Source organism: Sturnus vulgaris, chromosome 7, assembly GCF_052056855.1.
Source record: "Sturnus vulgaris isolate bStuVul1 chromosome 7, bStuVul1.hap1, whole genome shotgun sequence".
Lineage (NCBI taxonomy): Eukaryota > Metazoa > Chordata > Aves > Passeriformes > Sturnidae > Sturnus > Sturnus vulgaris.
The window spans coordinates 6384396-6412305 of NC_142249.1; the positions used below are offsets into that span (position 1 = coordinate 6384396).

Consider the following 27910-nt stretch of genomic DNA (forward strand, 5'->3'; position numbering starts at 1 on the left):
GTTCTGAGGTAAGAAAAACACCAGTGATGAAGAAACACAAGAAGAAGGTGCAGCTATACTGCTGTAAAGAAAAAAAAAAAAAAAACTATCCTTGAGAGTCTAGTTCCAAAGGACAAGCTCTGCTCTATACCCCCAATTTTCTCTCATGAGAAAGCAATGGAATCCCCAAGGAGAATAATAAGCGACAAAATTAATTTTTAACATTAAAGTTTCACACAATTTCCATAAACCAGCTGTTGAAACTGCAAGAGCAGATTTGTGTGGTTCTACAAGTTCCAAGCACTGCTTTTGTTCCAGAACAGATAAAGCCAGGACAAATGAGTTTGTCCAACCCTTTTACCATTGCCATGAAGGCATCACTGTACTGCACAACACTCAGTTTTATTCACACATCGTCATTCAAAAGCTGCACAAAAATAAAGATTCTAATTGATTTTCTGTCAGAGAACAGCCTAAATGTTCTGTACTGACTTAAGGTTATCATTCTTTTGTCCAAAATTACTCTGAAGAATAGTAATTTGCTCATAATTATTACACACGGGGAGTTATGGAATTTAAAGTACTGGCACGTTCAACATACTGTTGAACTCTCATCATGTAATTTTTTTCCTTAAAACAAGTGTTCTCTAATCAAATATGCCCTTCAAGCATACTCTAAGTGAACTAAGCAAGGCTACTTCAGGACTCCAGGAATGACTACACAGGTCTACACATAAAACTTCCAGACAATGTACACACATCAGCATGAAGGAAAGGAAATACCCTGTTCACCCTGGGACAGAAAGTTACATTCCTCAAGATCACTGTCTCAAGCTGACATTTTACACCTTTTGTGGTAATTTTGAAGGTACTCAGGCTTTTTAACTATAGTCAAGTGAAAGATCAGCTCAACAAAACCACCTCTCACTTTCACAACAAATTTAATCTCTCTGGTTGGGGTTCAGAACTTGGGCCCTGGATCACCAACAACTCCCAAGTTACCTCAGTTAGGCCAAGTTGCAGGTGTGTCCACATCTCACCTCCCTGGTTCTCATCTCTGAAGGAGCAACAGAACAAACAACTTTGGGTTGAAATGAAATTGTTGACACCTTATCCAAAAGGATTTCCACTGCTTTACCTAAACCCGATAAGTTGAACAACTTAGAAAGTGGTAGCTGGAAAAATACTTCAAGTCAAACATGGAAGCAACATTAAAGCATAAATGCATGTTTTGCTACATTTAGTAAGGATCACTTTTTCACAAGTTGTCCTATAGTCTGGAAGGAACATTTTATGCAATTCCAGGTTCACAAGTGCCCTCGTGTCTGACCAACAGAACTGTAGCACAACCTAACATTTGGATCTAACTCAGCTGGATCTCACAAAAAGAGCAACACTAAGACTTTCATATCTGAAAGATGAGATAGTCTAGACATATTATAATAAGCAAGAAAGAAAGGCTGCCTTAAGAATCCATAGAAAGCAACCTTAAATATAGCAGCAAATATAGCAAAACACTGCATCCTTCTGAACCTCAGCAGCCATACAAAAAGTGAGGAGAAGGAGGGAGGATAAAAACTTGTTCTCCCAGCTCCTCAGAAAACTAGGTTTCAGTCTGAGAACAAAATCAGCTTAAAGGTGCTTTTTTAAACCAGCCTTCACCCAGTTTTTTATTATTCTACAGTACACACCAGATTTTGCCACCTTTATTCCTCAGAGGCATTGAAATGCCTCAGATACAGAACTGGGGCTGGAGTAAGAGCAGTGACTTTTGTCGAGTTATTACCAATTAATATGCCTACTTCTAAGGAATGTTCATATTCTCTTCCCTCTTTAATTGGTGTCTTTTTGGTCAGAACATTTAATCTCTGGCCCTTCAGAGTGGTTGTACATGGCTTTATCATCCACTGTTAAGTAATTCCATTCCGTGCACTTTCCACTGTCTGGATTGTTCAAAACCAGAAATTTCATCTTTTATGTGACCTTAGCAGATGTGCTTTGGTCATTATTCCCTTAAGCCTTTGAATGTAAAGCACACTCAGGCTCACTTTCATCACTCATCTTTGCAGCAGCTGAAGTGACAGGCTGCTCTTTTAATCCCACAAAAGGCCTTTTTCATGTTTTTTTAGAGACAAAGTCCACGGCACTGAACAAGAAACAAGACTGGAAGAAGCAGCAGGGCTGTAGTTCCCCCCGTGATGGGGTTTCTGTGCTCTGCTCTGGTGGTCGGGGTTCCTGTCAGGACAGCCCTGCAGGGTGCCAGTTCTGGATGAGATTTCATCCCACAGGCCTGCTCTACCCTCAGTTTTCATGTACACATTTTTTCTTCCCTGCCTCACTGCTGCCAAAAGATTGTTAAACGCTAACAGCTTGAAGCATGACTCAGCTTGTCTTTTTTTTGTTTGTTTAATTTAAAACAAATCAAGTAGTTTAAGTCACCTCAAGACAGGTGAAAATAATTACATTTAACAGCTGATAAAACCCACATAGTAATTGAATCCAATTTTCAAGAAAATTTTAGAGCCACAGATGCTGCATTTAGGTTGTAACACCAACCCCTTCAAATACAACTTTATAAGTTTCAGTTTATAGTGTTCCTGCAGTTTTTACTTACTATATAAAATTTAAAGAATGTTACATGATGTGAAGTTATGGAAAGGAAACCACATCATTTCTGTAAGTGAATGCCCATAAATTCAAAACACCCATTTCAACAGTTAGGAGATGTCAAATGCAAGCTTGAGAAAATTCCAGCTCCAGTCCCTGTAGTAACTGGAAATTAACTGTACTGGTACTGAAATGCAGAATTTCTCATTCCTTGTTTGCACATTTATTGCAAAAACCATAATTTCAGGTGTAAGCTCTGAGGACATCCAAGGTACAGCCACACACGCTGCAGATTTTGAGACTGCAACTCTGATTAATTCTCAATCCTAGACATAAGACAGCAAAGGGAACCATCAGAAAAATATTTTCAAAACTCAACTTCCACAGGGTATCCCTTGACTTCACCAGTACAGCAATACAATTTTTACCATAGCACAAGAAACAGAAATACCTTTTTTTTTTTTTTTTTTTTTATTAAACAACCCTGAGTGGGCCAACCTGGCATGTTCTGCCAAAAATCTAAAAAGCCAACCTGACATGCTTTTCATCAAAACACATCAGTAGAAGCATTCACAGGTACAGGGCAGAAACTGCGAAAGTTCTTGAAGGTAGGTCACCTTAACTCGCTGAATTTTAGTAAATTGTTTCCTTTCTTTCACTTTAAAGTTCTACTTTAGAAAGAAAACTTATAAAAATTCCAGTATTTGAAAAATAAAGATGCCATTACTGATATACTTCAATAAAAATATGGTATATGCAAAAAACAAAGCACTTCCAGGAGCAGAGGAATTTACAAAGCCCCACTCCCTGCAAATACCCATTTTGTCACTGACTGAAAACTGGCTCTAGTTCCTTCCCATGTTTCTGACAGCAATAAAAATCACTTCATCCCATGGATCTTCCAGCATCAGTAAGTGTGGGATTCACAGAACAACTGCTCCCTATTTGTGCACTTTACATCATCTCTCTTTTCTCACCATTCTCATTTTTATGTGGCCATTGATTTATCAAGTGAGTGCAGTAAATGCACAAATATCACACACATCAAGCCATTTCCTAAGTCTCTATTTCTCCAGAATATAAAAACAGTATGAACACTGCCAACAGAATCCTATTGCTCATCATGAACAAGTTTCTTTCACCTTCCCTCCAAATTCCTTCCTTCACTGCTTGCTTGAGGGGGGAGGAAGCTCTTCCTAAGGTAAGGTCACACTGCAGAGTAGTGGAAGATCTATTCAAGCTCCATTCCCCAAGAGAAACACAGAAGGCCACAGTTCAGTTGTAAGAAATGTATTGTGAATTAAGACAGGACTGTGACTTTAATTTAATGCAATTACTTGTTAATTTAATATCCTTGAATCATTATTGCTCTGGGGCCTTTGCCTGTGCTTCCATTAATTCTTCTCATCCTATTCCACCTGCAGCGAACAGAGCAAGGCCATGCTAATGGAGAAGTTGCAATTATTTATTTTGTGCATTTCCTGCTGACTGAGGTGATTGCACCATGCAAGAAATGTCAGTGAGTTTGAATAAAATACTGGTGATGGCACAACATAAAGCAAGAGGAGACTGCAGTGCCATCATTTGTCATTGAGTTTTTGTCTTTTGGGTGAGCAGAAAGGCATTAAGTTGTTAAGTGACAGCATGGCATTACTGAAGCCTATCTTTTGTCAAATTTTCAATAAGAACTGCATGATTTTTCCATTAGTGAAATATTCCCAATTCCATTTAATTTACTTAACTATGAAATGCATACAGTCAAGTTCTTACTGTTAAATCTAGCAACAGCTGTTGAAAAAGGTAATTATAAACATGTTTAAAAACTTGAATGCATAGAGGTTTACATGAGAAATGGGAAATTAGGTGATTTCTCTATAAAAACCTAAAGTACATTGTATTATTTTGTACAACTGCATTATTTAAACATCAGCACTAGAAAGAATAATTAATGAAGGGAAGGGTCACACTGCCAAGCTCTACAAGACCTTTATCCATGTTCTATAAAACAGTATAAATGAAAACAGATTTAAAAAAAGGAGTCAAAAGGTAAATAGATTTTCACATATCCACTTACTAGCATATGAAATTCATCACCTGAAGCCTAAGGTAACAGTGCTGCAAAAGAGTCATGGGACTGGGTCACTCTCTGAGAAGTCACGGGGTTTACAACACACCAATGTTCTGGCAATCTGTTCCAAAGTGCAATTACACTGATTTCTGCTGAGCTTTGTATTCAGTAGCCTTTATGAAACACATCAATACACCAACACAAGCTTATAAAAGTCAAAAGCCTCTAACCAAGAAAAGGTAAGAAAAACCCCAACAGCTTCACAGATTAAAATACAACATGAATTCATAGGAAAGTAAAGAATGTTTATACACACGGAGTGAAAAGAAGGAAAAGATACATAAAATGCTTAAAGGAATCAATAGAACAAAAAAGCAAAAGCCAGAGGAGATGTCATCTCGACATAAAAGACTGCTAAAGTGTCAAATGCAGGTCTGAATATCAAACACAGTGAAGAGTCCTTAGCTAAAGTGAATAGCTGGCAGAAGTGCTGTCTGGTTCTACAAATATAAAGTCAGTATTAAAATAATAGACTTTCAAAGCAAACAGGGGAAATAAAAAAATTCCAAACATTCTCTTGATTTTGAATGGATCTCCAGAGCAGCTTTCTTTTAGTAGTTGCATTTGTCGTCGATTTTTTTACCAAAGAAAAGGATCCTCCCATATTGGGTCACATATTCAGTCACACAAAGTAAGACCTAAACCAAGAAAAAGGGAGAAAAACCCAAGCTTGTCACAGCATTATAAGAATCACCAACACTGGAATTGGCTTACTGCAAATAATCTCTGATATTTATAGATTTGATAGGTTATAAGTGGGAGAGCAATTCCTAGAGGATTGCATGTTCCCTACTCCTGCTGACTGACAGAACAAACTCTTCTGCTTCCTAAAACTGTTGTCAGCATCTCAAAAGCAACAGGTACCTGTCTCCAGGTACAACACTTGGGGTTACTTAGCTTTTAGTGAATTTATATCTCAGTAAGTCTTATAATGCCTTTATCAAACATTTTCCCCCTCTAAACAAATGCTCCCATTATACAGGCAAGATATTCCTTGCAGAAAGTCTGTATAAATCTTCAGAAAGTAAAAACTAATGTCTGTACAGCCTAAGCCATCTTGTTAACAGGTATTTTATCACCTGAATTTTGTAAGCTTTTCCATTTTCTCAGGACAAGAAGCTGAGATTTCTCATGTACCTTTCATGCCATTTAATTCACAGAAGCTCCTAAATGCCTTGAACATCCAATTTTTACAATGAAAGAGCTTTCATTTACCATCCAATCACATCTGCTAACACTATTCTATTACTTTCAAATGCAATAAGAAATATAAGACACTCAGTGGGGCTTGTAACAGCATAGAATGAGGACTGTATTAAAGCTGCTGCCTTTTGACCCAGAAAAAAGTACCCCTTGATTGTCCCTTTCATTTGGGGTAAGAGCTGTCAGTCAGTCACTCAGCAAAAGAACACATCACTCAGGGAGCAGTAGGTATTTAAGACTTGCAAAAGGGTTGGAAACATGTGGATTTCACAGCAAATTAACATCTTAAATCAAGCTTAAGACTCGGGTCATTATTTTGAAATCCTTCACTTGACTGAAAGGTTCTGCCGATGGTATTATTGGGTCACAAAATCAAAGTTAACACACAAATTAAATCCTAAATTTGGTGATAAAAGCTAGACTACAGTTCTAAATTAAAGGAGTAATGAGTGTTACTGACAGCACCGAGAGGAGCCTCATGTGACTTCATTCCCACAAATGTAGCCTTTGCTGAGCTGGACTATCTTTTACCTAGAAATAATAACTTTCAAACTGAAAAGCATCCATCAACGTGTGCTCTAAAGCACGGCAAAAAAAAAAAAAAAATTCAAAGGCAGAAAGGGCAGAGCAAAGAGCAGCTCCCAGTGTAAAATTAATGCTGAGGTGCTCAAAACCCCCTCAAACCTCCCTCTGTTTTTAATAAGGTGCTTGTCCTTGTTACAGGCACATATGGCTCTGCTCCTTGTCCTTCTCTGAGGAACAGCACCATGCTGTCTCAGAGCTGCTCTGACCTCAGCAGCAGAAAGAGAAGCATTTGATCACAATGAACAACGTGTAAATGAAATTGTTCAAGGTCTTTATGTGTTCAGCTGTAGCTTCCCCCAAACAGGACAGACCTAACAAAAACAAACCAACCAACCAACCCCATAAAATCCCTAAGCAAACATAGGAAAAAAAGAAGAATTATCAACAGGTAGAAAGGCAAAAAGAAGAGCAGTGATTATCTTCAAACTTTGTTCTGAATTAGAGTGGGATGGATTGAAGTGTGTGACACATATCCCATACAAAAATTGGAGTAGGCAAGAATGAAAACCAAACCACCTCTGTGGATTACAAACAGCAAGACTCAGCTAAAAACTTCCAAATGATATACAGAGTAGAAGACCAGGAGAATTGATATATCAAACTGACAATATGCAGCAGAAGCAGTGAATATAAGCTTGGAAATATGTAGTGAGACGTGCCTCTCAGATATTCTGTGTGTCTCAAAAAAATCTGAGCTTACACTACACAACAGATTCCTACAGAGACAACAGCAAGGAACAACTGGAAGTGATGAGAGCACAGGTCAAGACACAATTACAGTAATGGAGATCATTTTAAAGATCACATCAACAATCCACTATCTATTTATTAACACAACCTCAGGATGGGTCAGGCTGGAAGGGACCACACTGGCTCATCCAGTCCAGCAGATTATTTCTTCTAAAATGTTCCCCTCCCACTTATTTATTTCTAAATCTTCATGTAATTGAAAAATTCTTTAATTTATATTTTTTGCATAGATAAGGAAGGGGAAAGAAAAGGGTGGTTTATCTTTAGCATGCCTCTTGTGAATTTCTGTCCTTCTCACATCAACAGATAATGTTTAATCTAGTAAACTTTGGCATAATTTAAAATAGCACTCATCTCCAAAGCCTTGCAGATCTCCAGCATTTGGAATGTTATTCTTCAGGGAACCCATTAATTTTCACAAAAAGGTCTCAAAGGGCTGTATTAATTAACAGATCCAAGTAATCTACAAAAACTGAAATACTGCCAGAACACTCTGCACGTACTCCCAGCTCATTAAAAACGCCAAAATCCTCAGTTTAATACTAAATAATTCCCACAGGACTTACAAAAAAGCTTACACAAGTATGGTATTTAAAAATCATTTTAAATGCTAGGGAAATTTACTATGATTTATTCTCACAATTACACATAATAAACCTTTCAGAGCTACGGCTGTAATGTAAGTTAGAACTGGTACTGTGTGATAAAGTGCTCCATCAGTATGTCCTTTCCATATGGACTTTGTGCTCCCATTCCCTCACTCCTGCTTTTTAGAGAGCATTTTGTTCAATCTGTCTAAATTGCTATAGAAATAGACTCAAACCACAATTGATCTAAAGAGGATGAAGAACTCAACAAGTGATACTGAAGGATGATAAAAACCAACCCTAAAGAGATGAGGAAGCAAACAAGGGCAAGTAGTGCATTGTTTAAACATAAAACCAGGTCGAGGATGCTCATGGATTAGAAATTATTTGTAAAGACTTGGCACCTACTGTTTAACTCATCAAAAAACTCCCTTGGAAAGTTTCAGTGATTATCCATGTTATGCCATGGTCTCATCTTTGTTCTACTCAAACTGTACCAACTGACATATTTTATTCTGTCTTCTCCTCCTTTGTCCTTCTCCCCACAACTGTGCCCAACCCAGTTCCATCCCCAACTGCAAGGTGACACAATTCTAATCTCAAGGCAAAAATCAGACCTAAAACCAAGCAGTTTTATTTCCCAGTGTGTCCAAGATAAAATATGTCTTATTTTTAAGAATAGAACAGCCAACTGAACAAAAACCTGAAGACTTAAAATCCTTGAATACTCACATATGTTACATTCCATTTTGTCTTCCTTGGACTCTCTTGTGACTTGACTTTTCTATGAAGTATTTTCAGCATTTCTTTATGCACATTTGAATAAAAAAAAAATCTTATTACACTTCACTTGCTAATGGAACTGTAACTGCAGCAGTGCAGTCCTTGGCACACATACTCACATGAAAAGCAGGCTGAAGCACTTCACTGTCCAGGAAGTTTCAAGTCCACAGAGTATGACACCTGTTGCAGTGCTCCATTATGGCAGGAATGACACACATGTGCTATACAATATGGAATACCTTAAGTGCCAGAACCATCCACCACAGTGCTTTTTGCTATATAACCACAGGCAACACAAAATGGGGTTGAAGGACATTTCAGTGTCAAAGGCACCAATTTTCATATAAGCAATGCTAGCCCATATGTCATCATTAACTAGTGAATTAAACTCAGACCCCAAAAACTATTAAACCATGCATTACTGCTTCATTGTTTGAGGCACACTGAGTTCCATGGATGTTTCATTGCTACTAGATCAGGATACAGCATTAAAACAACATATTTTGTTTCTATTTTTGCCCTGAATGCTCAGAAACACAGGGAAGTCAGTTTTAGATGGAAAACTCTCCCTGATGCCAGTGGCCATCAATATTCCTACATTTCCTGTTGTATTGTTTGTCCTTCCCTGGCCACTGCCTCTCTCCTGAGAGGTAACTGATCCTTTTAAACACTGTTCACAGAATTTTCTGGCCTTCCTGCCTCCCACAAATGCCAGCCAGGAGCAATGCAGTTACTACTGTGGAGTATCTAAAGGATGGAAGTGTCCAAGGCCAGGTTGGATGGGGCTTAAAACAACCTGGGACAGTGGAAGGTTCCCTGCCCATTAGAACAAGATGAGCTTTAAGGTCTCTTCCAACCCAAACCATTCTGTGATTTTAATCTAGCTTAAAAAACTACACAAAACTGCACCAGAAAAATTTCCCCTCCTGTGAACAAGTGGTGCTGCTCGTTTCTGGCTGATGGTACTTTCACTTTTGAAAGCAGTGATATAAATATGCACATATTTTACTGAGATAGACATTTGTATAAGAAGGCTACATTAAAAGAGTAGTGCTTGGAGAAGCACTATAGCATCTGGCAGCATCAATTCCTGTAAAGTTTTACTGAACATCTTAAAGTTGTCTCAGAATTTGATTTATAGTTGGTTAGCAGAATTATGAGGCTTGATTTCCCAGTACTTTCAACCCATAACTCAAACATATGAAAAACCAAGCAAATACCAAACAGAAGCATGGGGACTTCATTGATTTTAAGTTTAAAAACTCAAACATATTTCAATTCAAAGAAGCACAAAGAGAAGCTGTAACTACTCCACAAAAGAGATCAATAAATAAATCAGAATGGGTTCATTTGCTGTGGTATGTGAAGGATAGCATACACCATTTTATAGCAATCAAAATCCAGCAATGCCACAATGAGCAGGAAAACAAGAGAAGCAAGACACTGACCCTAACCCACATCACCCAAAAACCAAGAACAAAGGACAAAATTTCAACTGGTAGCAAAAGACCAATTACTAACCAGAAAAGGCTGTTAAAAATAATCAGCATTCATGCAGCCATAAAATAATTTAGAATAATGGAATCATTAAGTTTGGAAAAGACCTCCAAGATCAAGCCCAACATCAAGCCAGCACTGCCAAGGCCACCACTATACCAGGTCTGCCATGTCCACACATCTTTTAAGGGACATAGTGATGGTGTGGGATGGTGACTTCACCAGTTCTCAGTGCATGAAAACCTTTCAAAGGAAATTCCCTTCACAGCAAAGCAGAGTCTTGCTCATCTTAATACAAGGAATATTAAAAATAACCTCTATTTCTGAATGGATTTTAAAATCAAAATATAAAAATAAAGATTAAAAAAACTGCAGCTCTAAGTCTGCAGCTATATGGACAGCCATAAACTATACATTTCAATAAAACAAACTTGTTTTGTTTTGGACACCCTGTGCCTAAAACATGCCATTTCACACACAGATGGCTTTATTATTAAGGAAAAAAACCCCAAACAAATAAATATCAACAGAAGCTTAGTCTGGAAATAGCACTGATAAATGTAGAAACCGTTTCCAGTGTTGCAGTCCATTAACTTCAAGGATTATGAGGTCTCCCAAGGAAACAAGGATGGTCACAGCCCCAGACAGACATTCACCTGGATGACATTTTTATTTCAAAGGCCAACATTTACATCCCAGGGCCTGGAAACTGCAATCTCCATCAGTTCTGTTTTGATTGCAAGTTAGAGTAATAAATCTAATTGTTTTGAAACAAGGAAAGAAAGAGATCCAAGAAAAGCTGACAAGTACTATTCCACCATTTAGTACTAATTAGTGTAAAATCAAAATCAAGACATTCTTTGGTCTGGTTTGACAGGAACAGTTTGTCACTCACTGACCTCATCTGTCCTACATTGATGATAGAAAAATATTAACACGAATTTAATGATTTATCTTAAGACTGAACTAAAAACTCTACAGATTTTCAAATTCTAGCAACATCTACAGTTGGGATGAAGTGTTCAGAATATGCTGAGCATCCCCAAGGAAATGCAGTCATTTTGTCTGAGTCTCTATAGGATCATTGGTCTCTTCTGCTACATGGATGTTTGTTTATACAGCTGCAGAGTAGCTGCTGAAAGCTGGATCTGAATTAGAATTTGGGTACTTATGTGATATAGAAAGTCTGTCCCTGAAGTCGAGCACAGCCCCTGAAAATTTGAGCATTAGTGAAAATATTCAACTAAGATTATTACTGCCATACATCTGCTCCCTTTCATAGCTCCCAAATCCCCAGTTAGGGATCTCTTACTTCTTGCCTGATCTGCACAGAACTTAGTGCAGGCAAAAAACCACAAACCAGTGTGATCTAATTATGGTGCTCACACAGTTTTACATCAGTCCTAATTAATTATAACAGCAACAATTAAAGTCTATCCAGTAAATAAACCCATAACCCTAACTCACCACTGCCATGCATCTTCCAGCAGCTTCTAAGGACTTGTTTCAGCATAAGGACACATCCTCCTCCTGGCATCCAGGGGGAAAAAAAACAAAAGACCACTACAGACAACAATGCACAGCCCCTGGATTTTATGGCATCTCCATCAAAACCAAGGGTTAAAAGTCTATCACTGAATTCCTGGTGCTGGTGGGCTATTCCAAGTTCTATTGACTATGGCAAGAAATAGGTATCCTGGCCTAAAATACTGCTAGAAAAATGGGTATCAGGTACAAAAGTGAAGCTACTGAAAAGTTTTTTTAAAATAAAGGCAGATATTGGCCAAGCACTCCAAATATGCAGGATTCTCTATTGCTAGATTTCTTGAGCAATTCTATTTGGACAGTTTTTTGTGATGGAAATTCTCCAGGGAGATAGTTCTGAAAGATTAAGAACTGAAAACACAAGTAGAGGAACATGGAGAGAATTGTGGTGAGAACAGGCCAACAAACCTCTAAAATTCAGCTTCAGCATTTCAAGGGAAACCCATGGGAATTCACTTTCTTCCCATGACACCTGAACATGCTTTTCAACATTTTTAAAACTTCACCTTTCAAACTGAGTTCAGGTTTTACTTTTTCTGTCAATCTTATTGGTTGCACAGCTCCAAGTGTGTCAACACTGATGTTTTCAGAATTTACCACAAAGAAAATATTGAAATCAAAATGGAATAAACAGGAAATCATCACTAGGAGAGTTGCTATCATTCTTGTAGTTTTCACAGGTATTTCTCCTTATTGCTCTTTTGTACTTAGGAACTTTTATTTAGCAATGCAGCAAGTGTGCCCACAATCTAATAATTCTTTTCCTTCTAGCCAGCTGTGTAGTTACTCACTCAAACAAGAGTAAATATACCCACTTTCTTCTTTAAATTTCTTATATTTGTCTTGCTTACCTTCAGAGACACTGCAGCGATATAGTTCAAGTACTATGCTCATTTTAATAATTGAAAGTCTCACTTAAAAATATTTATACAGCAAAAAATCAAGAATTTTTTTTTTTAACTACAGCAATTAACATCTTGCAAGATAAAGCACTGATATGAGATTTCCCAAGACACAGGGATTAGGAAACAGAGCTACACAAATAGAAACTGCCACCTTTATGCATCTCTGAGTTAGTGCTGTATCTCTAAATCACTGCAACTATAAATACCCTAAACCTGCAGTGATTTTACATTTGGGTTATGGAACTGGTCTACACATGAGTGGCAGATGATTTCAGATTTTATTACCCCAGCTAATAAAGAATCATTAGTACAGCAGCTTTGTAATACATGCACAACTTACCATAGGTCAGACTGAGAATAAAGACCATAAGCATTAATAAATCAGTTTACAATTTCTACAGGATAGTATCAAAGAACGAAAAGTGCCTAATGGAATTAATTGCAATGTGTTAAAACACTTTGGCAAGTAAAATTCCTCATTAAAACACAGCAAGAGCAACCCTACATATTCCTTTAGGTGATTTTTTTGGACATTACGCATTATTCTTGTATTTATGTAAGTTACTTTTATTTAGAATATATTTTTAATTTGACTTTATTTTATATTTTTATTATGTTCCTCTTCCTTTCTTTCTACCACAATATATTATTCCTGGTTCTCAGGAAAACCATTCCACAATGCTCCTCAATTTTCCAGAAAATAAACCACTATGGTTTGTTTATCCATAGGCTAATGTTTATCTCTGGGCTAATTGCACACGTATCTTGCTGTGACTGCCTACAAACTCTACTTTTTAAAAATTTACTTTTCCCAAAGATATGCATTTCTTTACACGGAAAAATTCATTGCCAAGTACTAGAAAATGTAAAAAGTGGTGCATGAAATCAAAACAAAACTCCTAACCATCCTAAAGAAAGTATTTGTTTCTTGACAAATAGTTCTAAATGGGTGCTAAATATATAATGAAAGTGAAAATGGCTTTTAAGTTTACAAGAAAAAATTGGTATTGCAACTTCAATGAGGATATTTTCATGAATAATTATTTAGAATTGTATCAAAGTGAAAGAAATGTCATGACACATATTAGTCACCTTGTAGAAATCCTAAAGTTTAGCATTTTCCTTTCCTTAAAAAAATCCCATTATACGAATTTCCTCATGCTAATTACTATCTTTTTAAAACTCACAAATATACTTTATTTCAAGAAAATCTCAACACCTTGTTCACACTTCTTGAGATATATTTATAAGCTAACTTATTTTCAAACTGTCTTTGGTTAGTGTATCAGCCCATGTGACAAGTGTCAAAACCATTTCTTTTTTTATTAATATATTACATCTGTTCAGTATAGAATTACAGAATATCCTGGGCTGGAAGAGACCCACCAGGATTCTCCAGTCTAGCTCCTGGCCCTGCCCAGGACACCCCAACAATGGCACCGTGTGCCTGAGAGCACAGCTCATATCCATTAAATATTGAAGTTTAATTTTAGTGCGTTTGCAGTTCACAATAGTCAGATCACCACAGGATGATTGCTTTCAGTTAAATACTTATCAGAAAACTGTGAATCCAATCTTTTCAGCCCTGCTCTGTCCACAAACTATTGGGAATAACAAGCAAAAGCCAAGCAATTTAGCAGAGTGACAGCTGCCAGGCATCACACCTTTTGCCCTATAGAGAATACACAAGAGCCTCAAAGTTACAACCATAAATTTTTACAAGCTTCTTTTTTTCTGCACAGAAGTACTTCTTCTGCAAAATCTGCTCAATAACTATGAAGATAGCTAGCAAAAAGAAAATATATGCTTTCTCTCCGTTGACCTTGCCTAAAAATTGTCCTTTTTTCTGGTAAAGATGCTTGTTCATGAATAAAATTACAGAGATACCCAGCTCTTTCCATAGAAACACACCATGCCTTGAGATGATCCTTCAGATTCTTGCTGCTATGGTTTCAAAGTGCCTGTTGCAGCCACAGCCAAGGCCTTCCCTCTGGAGCCAGATCTGGTGGCCAGAGCTGCAGACAGAGCTAATGAGAAACAAAAAAGCTTCTAAAGACTCTGACAGCCCAAAGCTTTAGAGATGAACAGGAAGGAACATTTAGCCTGCAGGGGAAGAGGGCAAGGTGGAGCCAAGGGAACCATTCACTTCCCTTATTGCTGTATCAGACAGAAAAAGCTCCAAAGGAGGGTGAGAGGGTTGGAGGCAGGAGTTCTGCATTAGAGCTTATCCAAGTGTGAGGCACAGAGTTCTCACTGACTGTTCATGGAGAGCTCACTTTTCCTCTCTATTAAACTGCATTACAGGGAGCTAAACTACACCTGACATTTTCCTCTTGAGTGCTCCCTCCACATAAACCGTGTCCAAGCAGTTGCACAGCCTGTGCACTAAGTCCATGGAACAATCTCTTCATCACAACACGGGCCTTAATGCAGACAGAAATGAACTTAATTTGTATAGAAAACAGTGATACTCTGACATGCAGGGTTAAAGCACTGAACTGTGACTTGGAAGATATGAATTTAATTTCTGCATCTTCCACTCAGGCAACAGGAATGATCCCACAAGAGGATAATGCTGTCTCACAGGACTGCTGGGGACATAAGGATGTGCACAAGGCTGGCAGGGCACACACACACACACAGTGAATTCTTCCCAGCCTCTCTAAGTGATGTGGAATGTACCCACACTTGCAGGCTTTGGGGTTATTTGTCACTTGTTCTTTGCAGAAGGGTAAGAACTTCATGTGCAGTTTAAACACACATTCATACTACTCATAAAGGCCAGTCATGGGGGAAAAAGGCATTAATGGTAGAATTTTTCAAAGGAAAGTACTTGAATTTTCTATATGGCAAAGAGAGATAAAAAATTATTAACAACATTAATTTGATGCTAAAATACATGACAGGTTTATCTGAGAAAGTTAAATTTAAAACATTGTGAAAAACCCTTTCTGCAAGTGTACAGACTGATCTGTCAGAGTGATCCAAGCTGAGCTGCTGGGTTTTGTCCCAGTGTCATGGAAAATGCACCAAGTGACTTGTTAATTTTACATTTAACCATCTCTAACAGCAGTTTCTTCAAATATATTCAAAGGGTGATCAAACTGGGAGATGAAAATAAAACATGAGAATCAGGAATTTCTTGTCATATATACAAGGAGATAAAAATTAACCCAAGCTCCCACTCATATTGCTTTTGTTTTTGAAAAGACATAGAATTTGAATATTTCAAAAGAGGCCAAATGGAGTATTTGAATATTTCAGCACACATAAAAATCCAATTCTTCAACTCACTGTCTACCCTTCTTCAGCAGATGTGAAAATGATCAGCACAAATATACTTGTGAGTATTATTAGATTTAATTTATACACACTGTGTATTAACATGTGTTTACAGGCACCTTTTAGCACCCTCCCTTCAATATTTGTGCAAATTGATGGATGAGATCTGCCCCTGAGCCTTCTTTTCTCCTGGCTGAGCAGCCCCAGCTCTCTCTGGCTTTGCTCATATGTCATATTCCTTTAAAAGCAGGTATAATTTCTGTAGGAAAATTAAACAGCAGCTCATGTTGCTAATGCAAATCTCCAAGTCACTCTGGCTACTCATGCAAGAAATCAGCATATGATGGCACAATTAAAAAGTTTTACTGTTAATGGAAAAATGTAATTTAATAAAAAAAAAAAATCGTTTCTAATACCCTAGGAGGGAAGAAGAGGGTTTAAATAATTTGTAAGGATTTTTTTTCAACCTCAGTAAACTCTTCAAGAGGATATTTCCTCATGAATTTTGGACTTTGAATCCTCTTTCCTGCCTTGTGTTACACAAGGACACAGAGATGCATATGACTGATCACCTCTTGGAAGACAGACCCTATTTTGCTTGGCATTGTTCAGAGACAGAATAAAATGACATTACTTCACCAGCTCTAAGGCAACAGAGAGATGGAAACAAATGGGCGGAACACAGGAAAAAGGGAACTGACATTTGTCAGCCTGACAGGCAGCAGTCTCAGCAAACCATCAGGGTAACTGTTGGCAGAACTCTACAGGCATCCCAGAGAAGGATACCAAGGGTAGTGACAAGACAGACCACGACAAAGCTGCTTTGAGATTTTAATGCAGAACTCTTGGCAAATAGGAGCAGCAGCAAAAAGAACTACCAAGATGTTTGCTTAAAAATCATCTGTGCTACTTCATTAACACACAACATAATTTCAATATCCTCTTCTTCCCACAAGTAACTCTAAGAAAGCCGAAGTCTGGGAATGAAAATGAAAACAAGGAGTTATGTTTAGAAAGGACCTAGTAGAGAGCAAGTGTCAAATCTGATCAATATAACAAAACACCTCGTTCTTAACACACTGCCAAATTCCCTGTGCCTCACCACCTTACCAAGTAAATGGAAAACTTGGAACTCTGAAATACAGTGCACACCAATACCACCACCATTCAGGCTATAATCTATGTCAAAAGAATTTCCTCATGCCAACACTCAAAGGATTCTCTTCCCTGCAAAGCTGGCTCCTGTGTGTGATGTGGATGTGCATCTGTGTGCATGTATGTGCTCAGGTGCTAAGGAGAAAAATGGTCAGTGTGAACTGAAAAGAGTCCAGGGTTCTGCAGTACTTCCTTACCTCCATCTCTTGGCATAAGGCTCTACAAGATTGTACCTTTAATTTCAGTTAAACAATTTTATGCTGCAAGTCAATTTGCATGGTTCCCAAGGAGATATTTTTTAAATCTTCTCTGGAATTCACTGATAAAAAATAGGGGAAACTAGTATAGTAAGATATAAGGATGAATTAGACCTTATTGAAAAGTTATCTTTTACTGGGCCAATCAGGAAATGCAAGATAATCACTAAACATTTTGTATTTGCTTTTCTTTACTATTATCTCCACCTTCCTATTTTTAAGGTGCCTAGGCAGAGCATTAGCAATTTTCTGTCTTTTTCTTCTACATTATCAAACAAGGATAAAAGATTTGAGAACATCAGGTTACATGTAAACAAGAACAATATACATTTCCTATTTATGCAAGTACATAGTAGGTAAAAAAATCCATTTTAACATAGAATCACAGAATATCTAAGGTTGGAAAAGACCTCCAAAGACAGCAAGTTCAGCTCAGCTCCACTGTGATTCACCACTATGCCATTTCCCCAAGTGCCACACCTACATTCCTTCTGAACACTTCCAGGGACACTTCAGTGATTCCACCACTGCCCTGGGCAGCCTGTGCCAGCACCTGACCACCCTGTCAGTGAAGAAATTCTTCCTAATATCTAATGCAAACATCCCCTGGAACCTATATAAACCATATTTACCAATTCTATGACAATTCTGATTGTAAGCACATCAAGGCAGTGAGTGCTTTGAATGGAGGACTTAGGAAAGGCAGGAAAGGCAAGACCATGACATCTTAAACAATTACCAAAAAAGCCAAGATGATTACTGCTTATTTTTTCAACTTCCTCTTGGTTAATCATCTCTCCACCATAAAACCTGGCATTTTCCTGGTTTCCAACGCTGTGTTAAACATTAAAATGCACTGATTACTGTTTGTGTGGACACCTTTCTTTCCCCAAGCGAAGACAAGATAAACCAGGACAGATGTAGCATTGCATGTGCTGACTGCAGAGGTATTTTCCCTGGGAAACAATACAAAAGGTTACAGCAAAGATGCAGAAAGCAAGTGAGGAGAAAGTGGACAAGTAAGATTAATGAAGATCCTTTACCCACTGTAGATTTTATTACAGTGCTTCTTGTAGCTACAGTAACATTCACCCGGACATTTAAAAGGACACTGGAGCAATGTGAATTTAATGCAGGAAAGGAATGCCTATGTGATGATTTGAGAAGTGGGAATCATTCAGCTTAGCAGCACATAAACATGGTTTCCCAAGGGATATTTCCTCCCCCTTCACTATTCTGCATTTCAATGAATACTGATGAAGGTCTGAAGAACTTATGTGAGCTTGTGCAAAATTGTGAATTTGGATTTGCAGGTGCTCCAGTTTCTACAGAAATGTAAAAGAACCCAGTAATACCCATACACAAACCAGATTTTGTTCTGTCCTTTTGATATACTGGTTCTGGTGAGAAAAATCTGGTCTTATCAGTCAACAGAATGTTTTCCATCTATCCTATGAACTACAAGAAAAAATTAATTTTCATCTAGTGCATATGGATTTCCCCTTGTGTATGTAAAATCAGATAGACAATTGTAATTACTAGAAATACATTTAGTGAATGCTCAGAATTTCTTTAGATGGGCTATTTTTATTTAATTCCCTACACAGATAATTTAATCTAAGTCATTGTTCTCTGAAAAATCTTGATTTATGCATTTAATAACCTCTTGGAAAACTAGATTCAGAACTGAATAGCTGCTATGTCAAACTGAAAACCCAAGCTCTGTGTGCATTACCTGTGTGCCTTGGGATTGCATCCTATAGAATCTAGTAAGAGCTCCATTTACAGCTCTTCTCCCCCAAAATTTGCAACTTCTCTTCTCCCTGAGTTCTCAGCCACTTGCAGGATCCTAAAAGTGACCTTTTCTTCAACAGAGATCTGTTCTCTTGAAACACGGGGGAGGCTGTTATTCCTCTGTCAAATCTGCTTGAAATTGAGCAGGGTGTTCAAAACAATACAGTAGGAAACACTGTCAGAAAAAAGCAAAGCAGGCTGCCATAGGGCCTTTAGCACTAACAGGAAAACTAGACAGTTTCTCTTTTCCAGCACTTAAAAAGGCTGACTTGAAATAGCAGTATTCAGATAGGAAAAAAATTTTGCAAATTGAAAGATGTTTTAAGTGTCTTTTTCAGATGTAGATAAATGTGTAGAAACTACATCCCTCCAATGTACACAGAGAATTTTTTAAGCAAATGAAAAGTTCGGTTGCTTTGTTTACATTTTTTCAAAGCACACCTTAAAATTCTTTTTTTCCTCTACTTAGTTTTATATTATAAAATTTTTAAATTAAGCATTTCAGTTAATTTCAGAGCGTTATCTCAGACTCTCATTTTCTTTTTCTTTATATAAAAGTCAACATCATATTTTCTGTATATGAAATTAAATACATATCCTCTCTGGCAGGTTTCTTTTAGTATAGTTACCATTTCTCCAAGTTCTAAGGTGTTTCCAAATAAGAGTAAAGACATCCAATTTATTTTTGAGAAAATTGCTTGCTGAAGTGGCACTGTATCCTTAAGGTGTAATATCAAGCTACGAATTGCAAAAAATACTTAGAATTTCTCAGCACATTAAGTATCTCTGCTAGCAATAACTAAAAGCACTGGATATAAGGATCTACATAAATGATATAAAAATATAATTCAAGAAAGAGAAAGAAAACAAGGAATAGTCTTTCATGACCATATCTATCTGCTGTTGTTCGGGCACAAAATAATGGAAAAACTTGGTGGTTTTTTACTGCAAAATGTGGGAAGTCACCAAAAGCAACTGTATATGACCTTTGCATTGTAAGTATTAAATGTATAAAGAATTTATTTTAAAATTAGTTTTAAAATATATTTAAACTTAGTCAATGTGTCAGAGTTGTCAGAACTTTGCTATGAACATTTACTCTTTTTTAAAAATATTTTAGGTTCATTCCTCCTCAGTGCAGCTAGCAAGCCCTGAAATGTCATTGCTTACAAGCCAATCTAAATTTAAACTCTTCTGATTTTTGACCCAGGGGAATAAACTGCAATCAAATACAAATTGCAAAAATATTCAGCGCTATAATTCAGTTTCCTGGAAGTTGAGTTTACAGTCATCTCTGGTTTCTGTTTTTATGTCTACTAACCAAATCCCAGCCTCTCTACATGAAAGATGAATCTCAATCTGTAAACAGTTCTGCCCAGGCGTTTTCCTGAATTTACCATTGCATTTCATGTTCAGTTTTTCCACTTTCACATCCTTCAGAGAGGAAGTCTCCCTGATTGCTGCCAGTAATTTTTCAGATACTTGCTTACAGTAAAAACTTCTCAATGACCTGTTGAAAATAAAACTCCACACATACATAATAAAATTCATGAACTGTTCATGGTTCCTACCAGCTCACTGCAAAGTCGTGCACCTTCAAAATGCTGCTCAGTTCATACTGCCCAGATTTCAGGGGCTGAGTGTGCTCTTTAGCCTGCTCCAAGTACGGGATCCCTTCAGCATCAACAGGGAACTCTGAATCCTGCAGAAAACCAAAATTATTAATTCTCAGAAATGCTACATAACTTCACACAATATACTACTATTACTATTTTGAAAAATCACATTTATCTTATGTTTCCCACTCTGTTTTTTCTCTTCTATTCAATTTCCATAATTTTTAAATTGCTGCTGTCCTGATTTTATTAATTTTGATATGTTAAAGCTGACTGCAGGCAGAATAATTGAACACTAATAATCAGTTCTTTTCAAATTATATTCCTACTATTTGAGATAAAACACAGGATAGAACTGGGAAGGAAGGTTTATATCCGACCCCTCAGTGAGATTACTGGCATGGGTTATTTTCCATTTTTCCATGGCCTATTTGTTTTCTATCCCCGTTTTCCATGGGAGGTTAGCTCCATGAGCTGCATCCAGAGGCAAAGCCACTGTATTCTTCAAAAGACCTTTCTTGTAAGTATAATGCCAATAAAAAGTCAAAATATGTGTAGCTACTTCACAGCCTCATTTTCCCTTGGTATGGTTTAAGATACTTCCTAAGATTAATCAGCAGACTAAGAGATTTATGACTAGCTCTAATTAACCAAGCTAAATAGCTTTATTAAAAATAGATCGTCATTAAAGAATATAAGGAGGGTAACTGTGCACAATATATTTTAAATACTGTACCAATCATTACAAAACCACTTCCCAAGACACCACAGTTTGCTGAAGACCTGGCTGATGGCTTCTGTTTTCAACATTTTAGGATATCCTGCTGTGAGAAGCTTTAAAGGAGACTGAAATCACTGTACTCTTTAAAATGCCCATCAAACACTAAGATTAAGGAGGGAATAAAATCACTGTATTTTAATCTGAAAACACACACACAGCAGGGATAACCACTAAGTCTTTTTAGCATTTGTTTGCACTAAACTTGATAGCAGCCATCCTGTTTCCTGATAATTTGCAGTAATGAGCATAAAGCAAATTTCACAACTACAAAGTAGCAAAAAAATATCTGTTTGTCTTCAATTTCAGAAGCTCTACACCCTGCATTGTCCTACGAGGTCCTATTAACCCAAGCCAAACTTAGAAAAATCATTACGCTGATGACTTAATGATCAGTTTGAGCACAGCTATTCCAGTCCCAAGAGCTGGAAGATATTTTTCAGTGGACTGTGGTTTCAATCACAGGCACAGCCTAACAAAACCACTCCAAAAATCCATGGAACAGTGGGGACTTTCAAAATTGACTAGTATCAGACAACAACCTTTCCTCTCTGACTGGGGAGGGGAGAGAATCTGGAAATCACAGAGAGCAAATTATCGAAGTCATCCTTTGCTTAACACAGATACTAGCAAGATACATACTTTTGGAAAAAAAAAAAAAAAAAAACAAAAGTAATAAATCTGGAATATTCAGAATTAGGAAATAAATATGTCAAGTACAAATACAAAAAGAATAAAGTAATCTTTTTGTTAATTCAGCAAGGAATGTGTTTGTAGCTAAAGTTCCACATTTTTATACAACTGCATATCAAGTTCTGACCGTGTCTCAGCCATAATATTCTTGAAGATCTCTGAAGCCAGTTCAAGAAAAATCCATAGATTTTCCAAATTGAGGGACAATTATGATAAGTCTGCAGTATTTATTATACACACACACTAAACTGAGTAAAGATATTAACTAAACATAAGTGTTGTCCCAATATGTGTAAGTACCTCCATGAAACTCCTGGCAGCTTTTTGTACTCCTTGTCTTACAAAGTTCTACCTTTCAAGATTTACAGATTTGAACTACTATGATTATAAATAACAAAGGCATAAAAGCAGCATGCTTCTTGCAAATTGTTCTCATTCACTTCCTGGAACACAATCAATTAGTAAATACTCCCAGACTTACTCATTTCATAGTGAAATAAGCCTAGGAAAGACAAGGCTCTCTGAATAGAAGTGACAGAAAGTCTTGCATTTTTCAGTAGGAAAAAATACCCAGATACTACTTCAGGAGATAACGTTGTAAATGATTGCTGGAACATTAAAAATATATAGTGAATAGAGAATAATATAAAAATATTAGATTTTTTGTAACTCTGTTTTAAGGATCTGAGATATTTCTGAAACTCAAGCTTTTCCACCCTTGGCCTCAGCTGAGATAATTCATACCTAGGTTCCCACTGGTGTGAATAGTGGTATCATTTGTCATGGCCAGATGAAATGCTGATTTCAGTAGCTCCCCAGCACACACCAGGTAGAAGTCACAGTGTGACTTTTTTCCTCGGGCAAAAATATTTCTCACTGCAGAATAAATGGGGTATTTTTTATTCTAAAAACTTGCTACAACAGAGCTGTTCAATAATGCTTATATGAAGACATTTCCTCTCTCCTAATAAATTCAGGCAATCAAGTTTCGTTATTTAATCCTTATTCTATTATTTCCAATTGCTAAATTCTAAGGGTTAAAGAGAAACCATTACACAAGTTGAGACCTTACATAACAAGGCTTGTGAAACTTTTACAGGCATTGACTGCAAAGTCTGGTGTTCCTTCAGCATTGACAAGGACCACATGCAAGCCAAAATTCAGAACATCCTGAGTACTAAGGAGCCAAAGAAATATCCTTTGGTTTTGTTCACTCCTTTATCTGCTATGTACAAGCCATTTGTACTATGACAAAAATAAAAACCTACCAAGCTTCTCTCTCACATCCATATAAAAGAGGAATTACTGCACTTCCTGCCTGTGACATGAAACATCCTTTTACTCCATCACCAAAGGCAAGGAACAGAACATTCAAAAGAGTGTCCTAGGAAGAATCTCTAGGAACCAAAACGCTTCTGAATGCACATCCTCAGTGACTGACAAGAGTAAATGGTACCTGACCAAATTGTCCCTTGGACAGTACACTTGCTCTGTTATGTCAAATCACAGGTGCAACCATCAGCCACTCACAAGAAGTTGCCATGACTCTTGGGTCATTACACACAGTATTTCCATAGTTGTCTAAATATCAGAAGTCAGGACTGTGTGAAACCATAAAGGCATTTCATGCCTTAAGACCTCACAGGTTCAGAAGAGAAGAGTTTGCCTTTCTTTTGTTTGTTTGGGATTTTTTGGTTGCTTTTTTTTTTTTTTTCCTTTTAATTTAAGAGCCTGAACCATAAGATGATTTACTCCAGATCAAGCTGAAATTCTCTAGGACAGCTTGTAAACTGAACTCTTATCTTCTGAGTCTCAAACCATTCTTTAATTTCTCCTTAGAAAAACAAAAACCTTGTCTTGATGCAAACTGTCAAGCAATTAAGAAAATCTACCCTTAAAGCTATTAGAAATATCTCTTTTATATTTTTTCTTGAATTTTTCCAGTAAGATTGCCTTTTCTCTTCCACTAGCAGTGCTCTTCAGAGCAAGTCTACAGCTTTGTTTTCCTCAAGAAAGACACAAGAGACTCATTTGTCAAAACACACAGAAGCCAATGAATAGGTAAGTGGAACTGATCTAAATCATCTCAGAGCTGAGAAAAATGTAGCAGAGTTTAATAGAAAACATCCAAATCAGTTTGTCTCAATCACAGCTTGGCCTTGTCTACATCATTATTACAGGTAATGTTAAGTTTCTCCTTAGTCAGATGTTAAAAATTGAAGTCAGTTGAAGAAGCAGCTTCACACTGTAACCATGAACAAGTTCAAACCCTGCTACTTCAATTCTGAAAGAAAATAGTGCAATTTAAGTGAGGCAAAGCCCATCAGACAGCAATTTAGTGATCACTGTCTTTCAGTGAGGGAGGAGAAGGAGCAACCCTTTCTTCTAGCAAAAATTAATGACCATTATCATGAGCAGTTCCAATTTAAAAGCTGCCAAGGTCATTCTAAGAGTGCAGCTCAGACATGCACAAGGAGCACAGGTGCTGCTGTATCCATACGTTCCATTTAAAAAGCAAATGCTAGATATTTTTTCAGAAATGTGAAGTAATGAAAATTAAGTTTTTCTTAGGCCACAACTACTGTCTACATCCAAGACTCAGCAGACAGCCTAATTTTTATCACTAAGTATTTTCAAGGAAATATTCTATTCCCAATTCTCATCCAAGAATCAGCATTCTCTCTGTTTTTCTCTACTTAGAAATGAGTACTGTACTAATCACTGAAAGCTATCTGACATATCACTGAAATTTTCTTTTTATTCAAAGTCACAGAGAATTTTAATAATTATTCACTTATTTATCCTGAAAATTCCAATACACTTATATTACGGATAACATGTCATGTTTTGTTTATTTCCATTTTAAACCTGTTTCAATATATTGAAATTTCCATATTTTAATTTGTAAATGTCAAAGCAGTCCCATGGAAACCAGTAGGTGTACTCAGAAGCTACTTATTAAATACACAGTTTTCACAACAGGGATTGAGTTTTACACTCAATTTTTGTCCCAACTTTCAAAACAATTTAAGGATTACTAAGAATCCATACATTCAAAATGTGCAAATAAACAAGACATTCTTAAAACATGTATGTAAAAATAAGATCTTGGCTGTAGTTGCTGACAATGAATGAATCTTGCTCCTCAGACTATAAAAAATAAAGAATATCAAGTAAGTGAAAACACTAAAACAGCAAACTGTAGTGTGAGATTTTCAACATCCAGTTTATTTTTTGTTGACTATACTTAAAATTATTTGAAGTTTCAAAGTAAATTAAGAAAGATTCAAATCTGTTCCCGTTTCCCTCTTTCCCATGAAGAGAATCCAGCTCAGTTTTGGGGCACTAGGCAGCTTCAGAAGGAACCAAATGCTAAGCAGGAAAACTATCAAATCAATATTAAAAGCTTTGCTGCAAGAGTGACAGAAAATTGACATTTAACATAGTAGCTGAGCATGATTTTAGTTTGTTTTGGTATTTTCTGTAACTGAAGGGACAAGGTATCCTTTTCTAGCAGAGTATAAAGAAATGAAGGTATTTAGTGCAGCCACTGAGCATAATTCCTCAGTGAAATAGTCAGTAGGCACTGTTGTAGAATTAATACTGAAACAACTCAATTTCAAAATGCTCCAGTGTCTATAGTAACCATAATACAACACATTTGCATGTTATTTTACTATGTTAATCATGACCACAATTATTTTACAAACATCTGAAATGTAAGGAAAAGAAGTTGGAAGCAATAGCAGGAGAGTGTAGTAAAACTTTTATTGCCTGCTCCATTTTGCTTGGCTTGCTAATAAAAACCATAAAACTCAGCTACAAAGGTTGTGGCCACATAACTCCTCCTTATTCAGTTTATAACCCTGAAAATTTTTCCTTTCTTAATAAAATAAACATGAGGATAATATGCAATAGGTAGTAAAAGCCAGATTAATTAAAAAAGCAATGGTAAAACTGTTCTGTCTTCAAATTCAGGGCTAATGTAGCTCTTCAGACAATTTGTGAACTGGTGCTAACAGTAAATTTGCACTTGAAATTGCTCCTGACAATGTCAGTTTTTCAGCTCTGTCACATCAAGTCAAGCCATTGCCTGTGCAATAAAAATACTAGAAAGCTCTACTACTCAATGTCTAACTGTGCCACAGACACTCAATCACTTTTGGACTAGAGCTCTCATTAGCACTCATTGATAAATACTCTGCAATTATTTTGTACTATCAAAAGGATAAACTTCAAGGTGCTGCACTTCACTAGCTTTGTTTCTTTAACTGTGCTATTAAAACCAGATTTGATTAGCCAGATATGATTAATAATCAGAGAGGTTTAAACAAGTAAGAGGAAGATAACAATTATAGAAAGATCCATCACTGAAATGCAATAGCTTTCTTCCAATCTTCAGCACCAGGGCTTGTTTAACTTTATCACCACTATTTCAGAAAGTAACAGTATAAAATGAGAACACTCTATGGCAAGCATACTGCCCAACACTACAGAAATAAAACCACTGCAATGTTTCAGCTTCTGCTAAAACTTTAACATTCCTCACAAATGCACAAGTAAATCACATTTCTCAGTTTAAAGCACTATGACTATGGCTGATGCTGTTTAGGATGAACACATCACTCCAGTGTGGGGACTGAAACACAACATGTGCACTGGAGGCAACTGCCCAGAGCACTCAGAGTTGGGAGTCACAGGACAAGCCTGGCAGTGTCCAAGGCCAGGCTGGATGGCACTTGGAGCGACCTGGGATAGTGGAAGGTGTCTGTAACCATAGCATGGAATGAGATGAGTTTTAAGGTCCCTTCCAACCCAAACCATTCTGGGACCCTGTGACCAGAGAAACACAAAACAGCTCCTCAAGCCTTGCTCAAGGCTGACCATAGAACAAGGAGTAGGTTTAAGATGCTCTGCACCCACACTGAGTGGAAGACAAAGGCTTAAGCTTTGTAAAACTGAACAGATAACTTCTCCAGAGAAAGAAGAAACATTAAAAAACCTCCGATGTTCCTTGAGGACCTGTTCTGTGTTCAAAAGGATATCTATGGTGTACAGAAATAACCTGTGCAGCCTTCTTCCAACACCTCTACCATCCCCTTTTTATTTTAACCACTTCTCTTGACTACTCTCCTCTGTCACAGCGAATTGCATGACCAACAATCTGTAGAGTCAAAATGAGTGAAAAGTCACAGTAAATTATTCCAGAACATGAATGTACAGGTAATTCTGAGTGCTAAATTCAGTTTCAGCCTCAAGAAAGTGATATAATGATCATCCAACTTTTAATTTACTACTCCCTCATAGTGGGAATTGAGTTTAATACATGCAATTGAAATCAATTTCTTAATTAAAAATTATTACAACGCCAAGGTACAAAGTCTATACTGGTACTGATATGCCCAGATTTTAAATATCTACTTCTGGTTACCTTTAACAGCAATTCTGAATGTAAGTTTATTACATGTGAAAGAATAAATCCAGCATTATTTTACTGGTATTCATTTCCAGTTTGTCACCCTGATTCTCATCATCACATCATAACAAAAGAACACGTTCCTGTTTGTTTTTCAAAACAGCATTACATGTCTCACAGATAATTAAACAATATGTTCATACAATAGAGATGCACACACAGCTATGTATATAACTTAATCTTCCATAAACAACTGCAAACACTGTTACAAAACTCAGCTTGATCATTTTCCAAGAAGTAAAAGAGCATCTATGAAAATGCTGCAATAAATTATCATGATATGAGGCATG

General features: G+C 37.0%; 1 protein-coding gene across 1 annotated transcript in view; it reads right to left on the reverse strand.

Annotated features, from left to right (window-relative positions):
- SPAG16 (sperm associated antigen 16) overlaps nucleotides 1–27910 on the reverse strand; it is a 360207-nt gene that overhangs the window by 287762 nt on the left and 44535 nt on the right. Inside the window, exon 10 of the mRNA XM_088167654.1 lies at nucleotides 20629–20759. Coding sequence (XP_088023780.1) covers nucleotides 20629–20759 — 131 coding nt within the window. The remainder of the gene's footprint in view (nucleotides 1–20628; nucleotides 20760–27910) is intronic.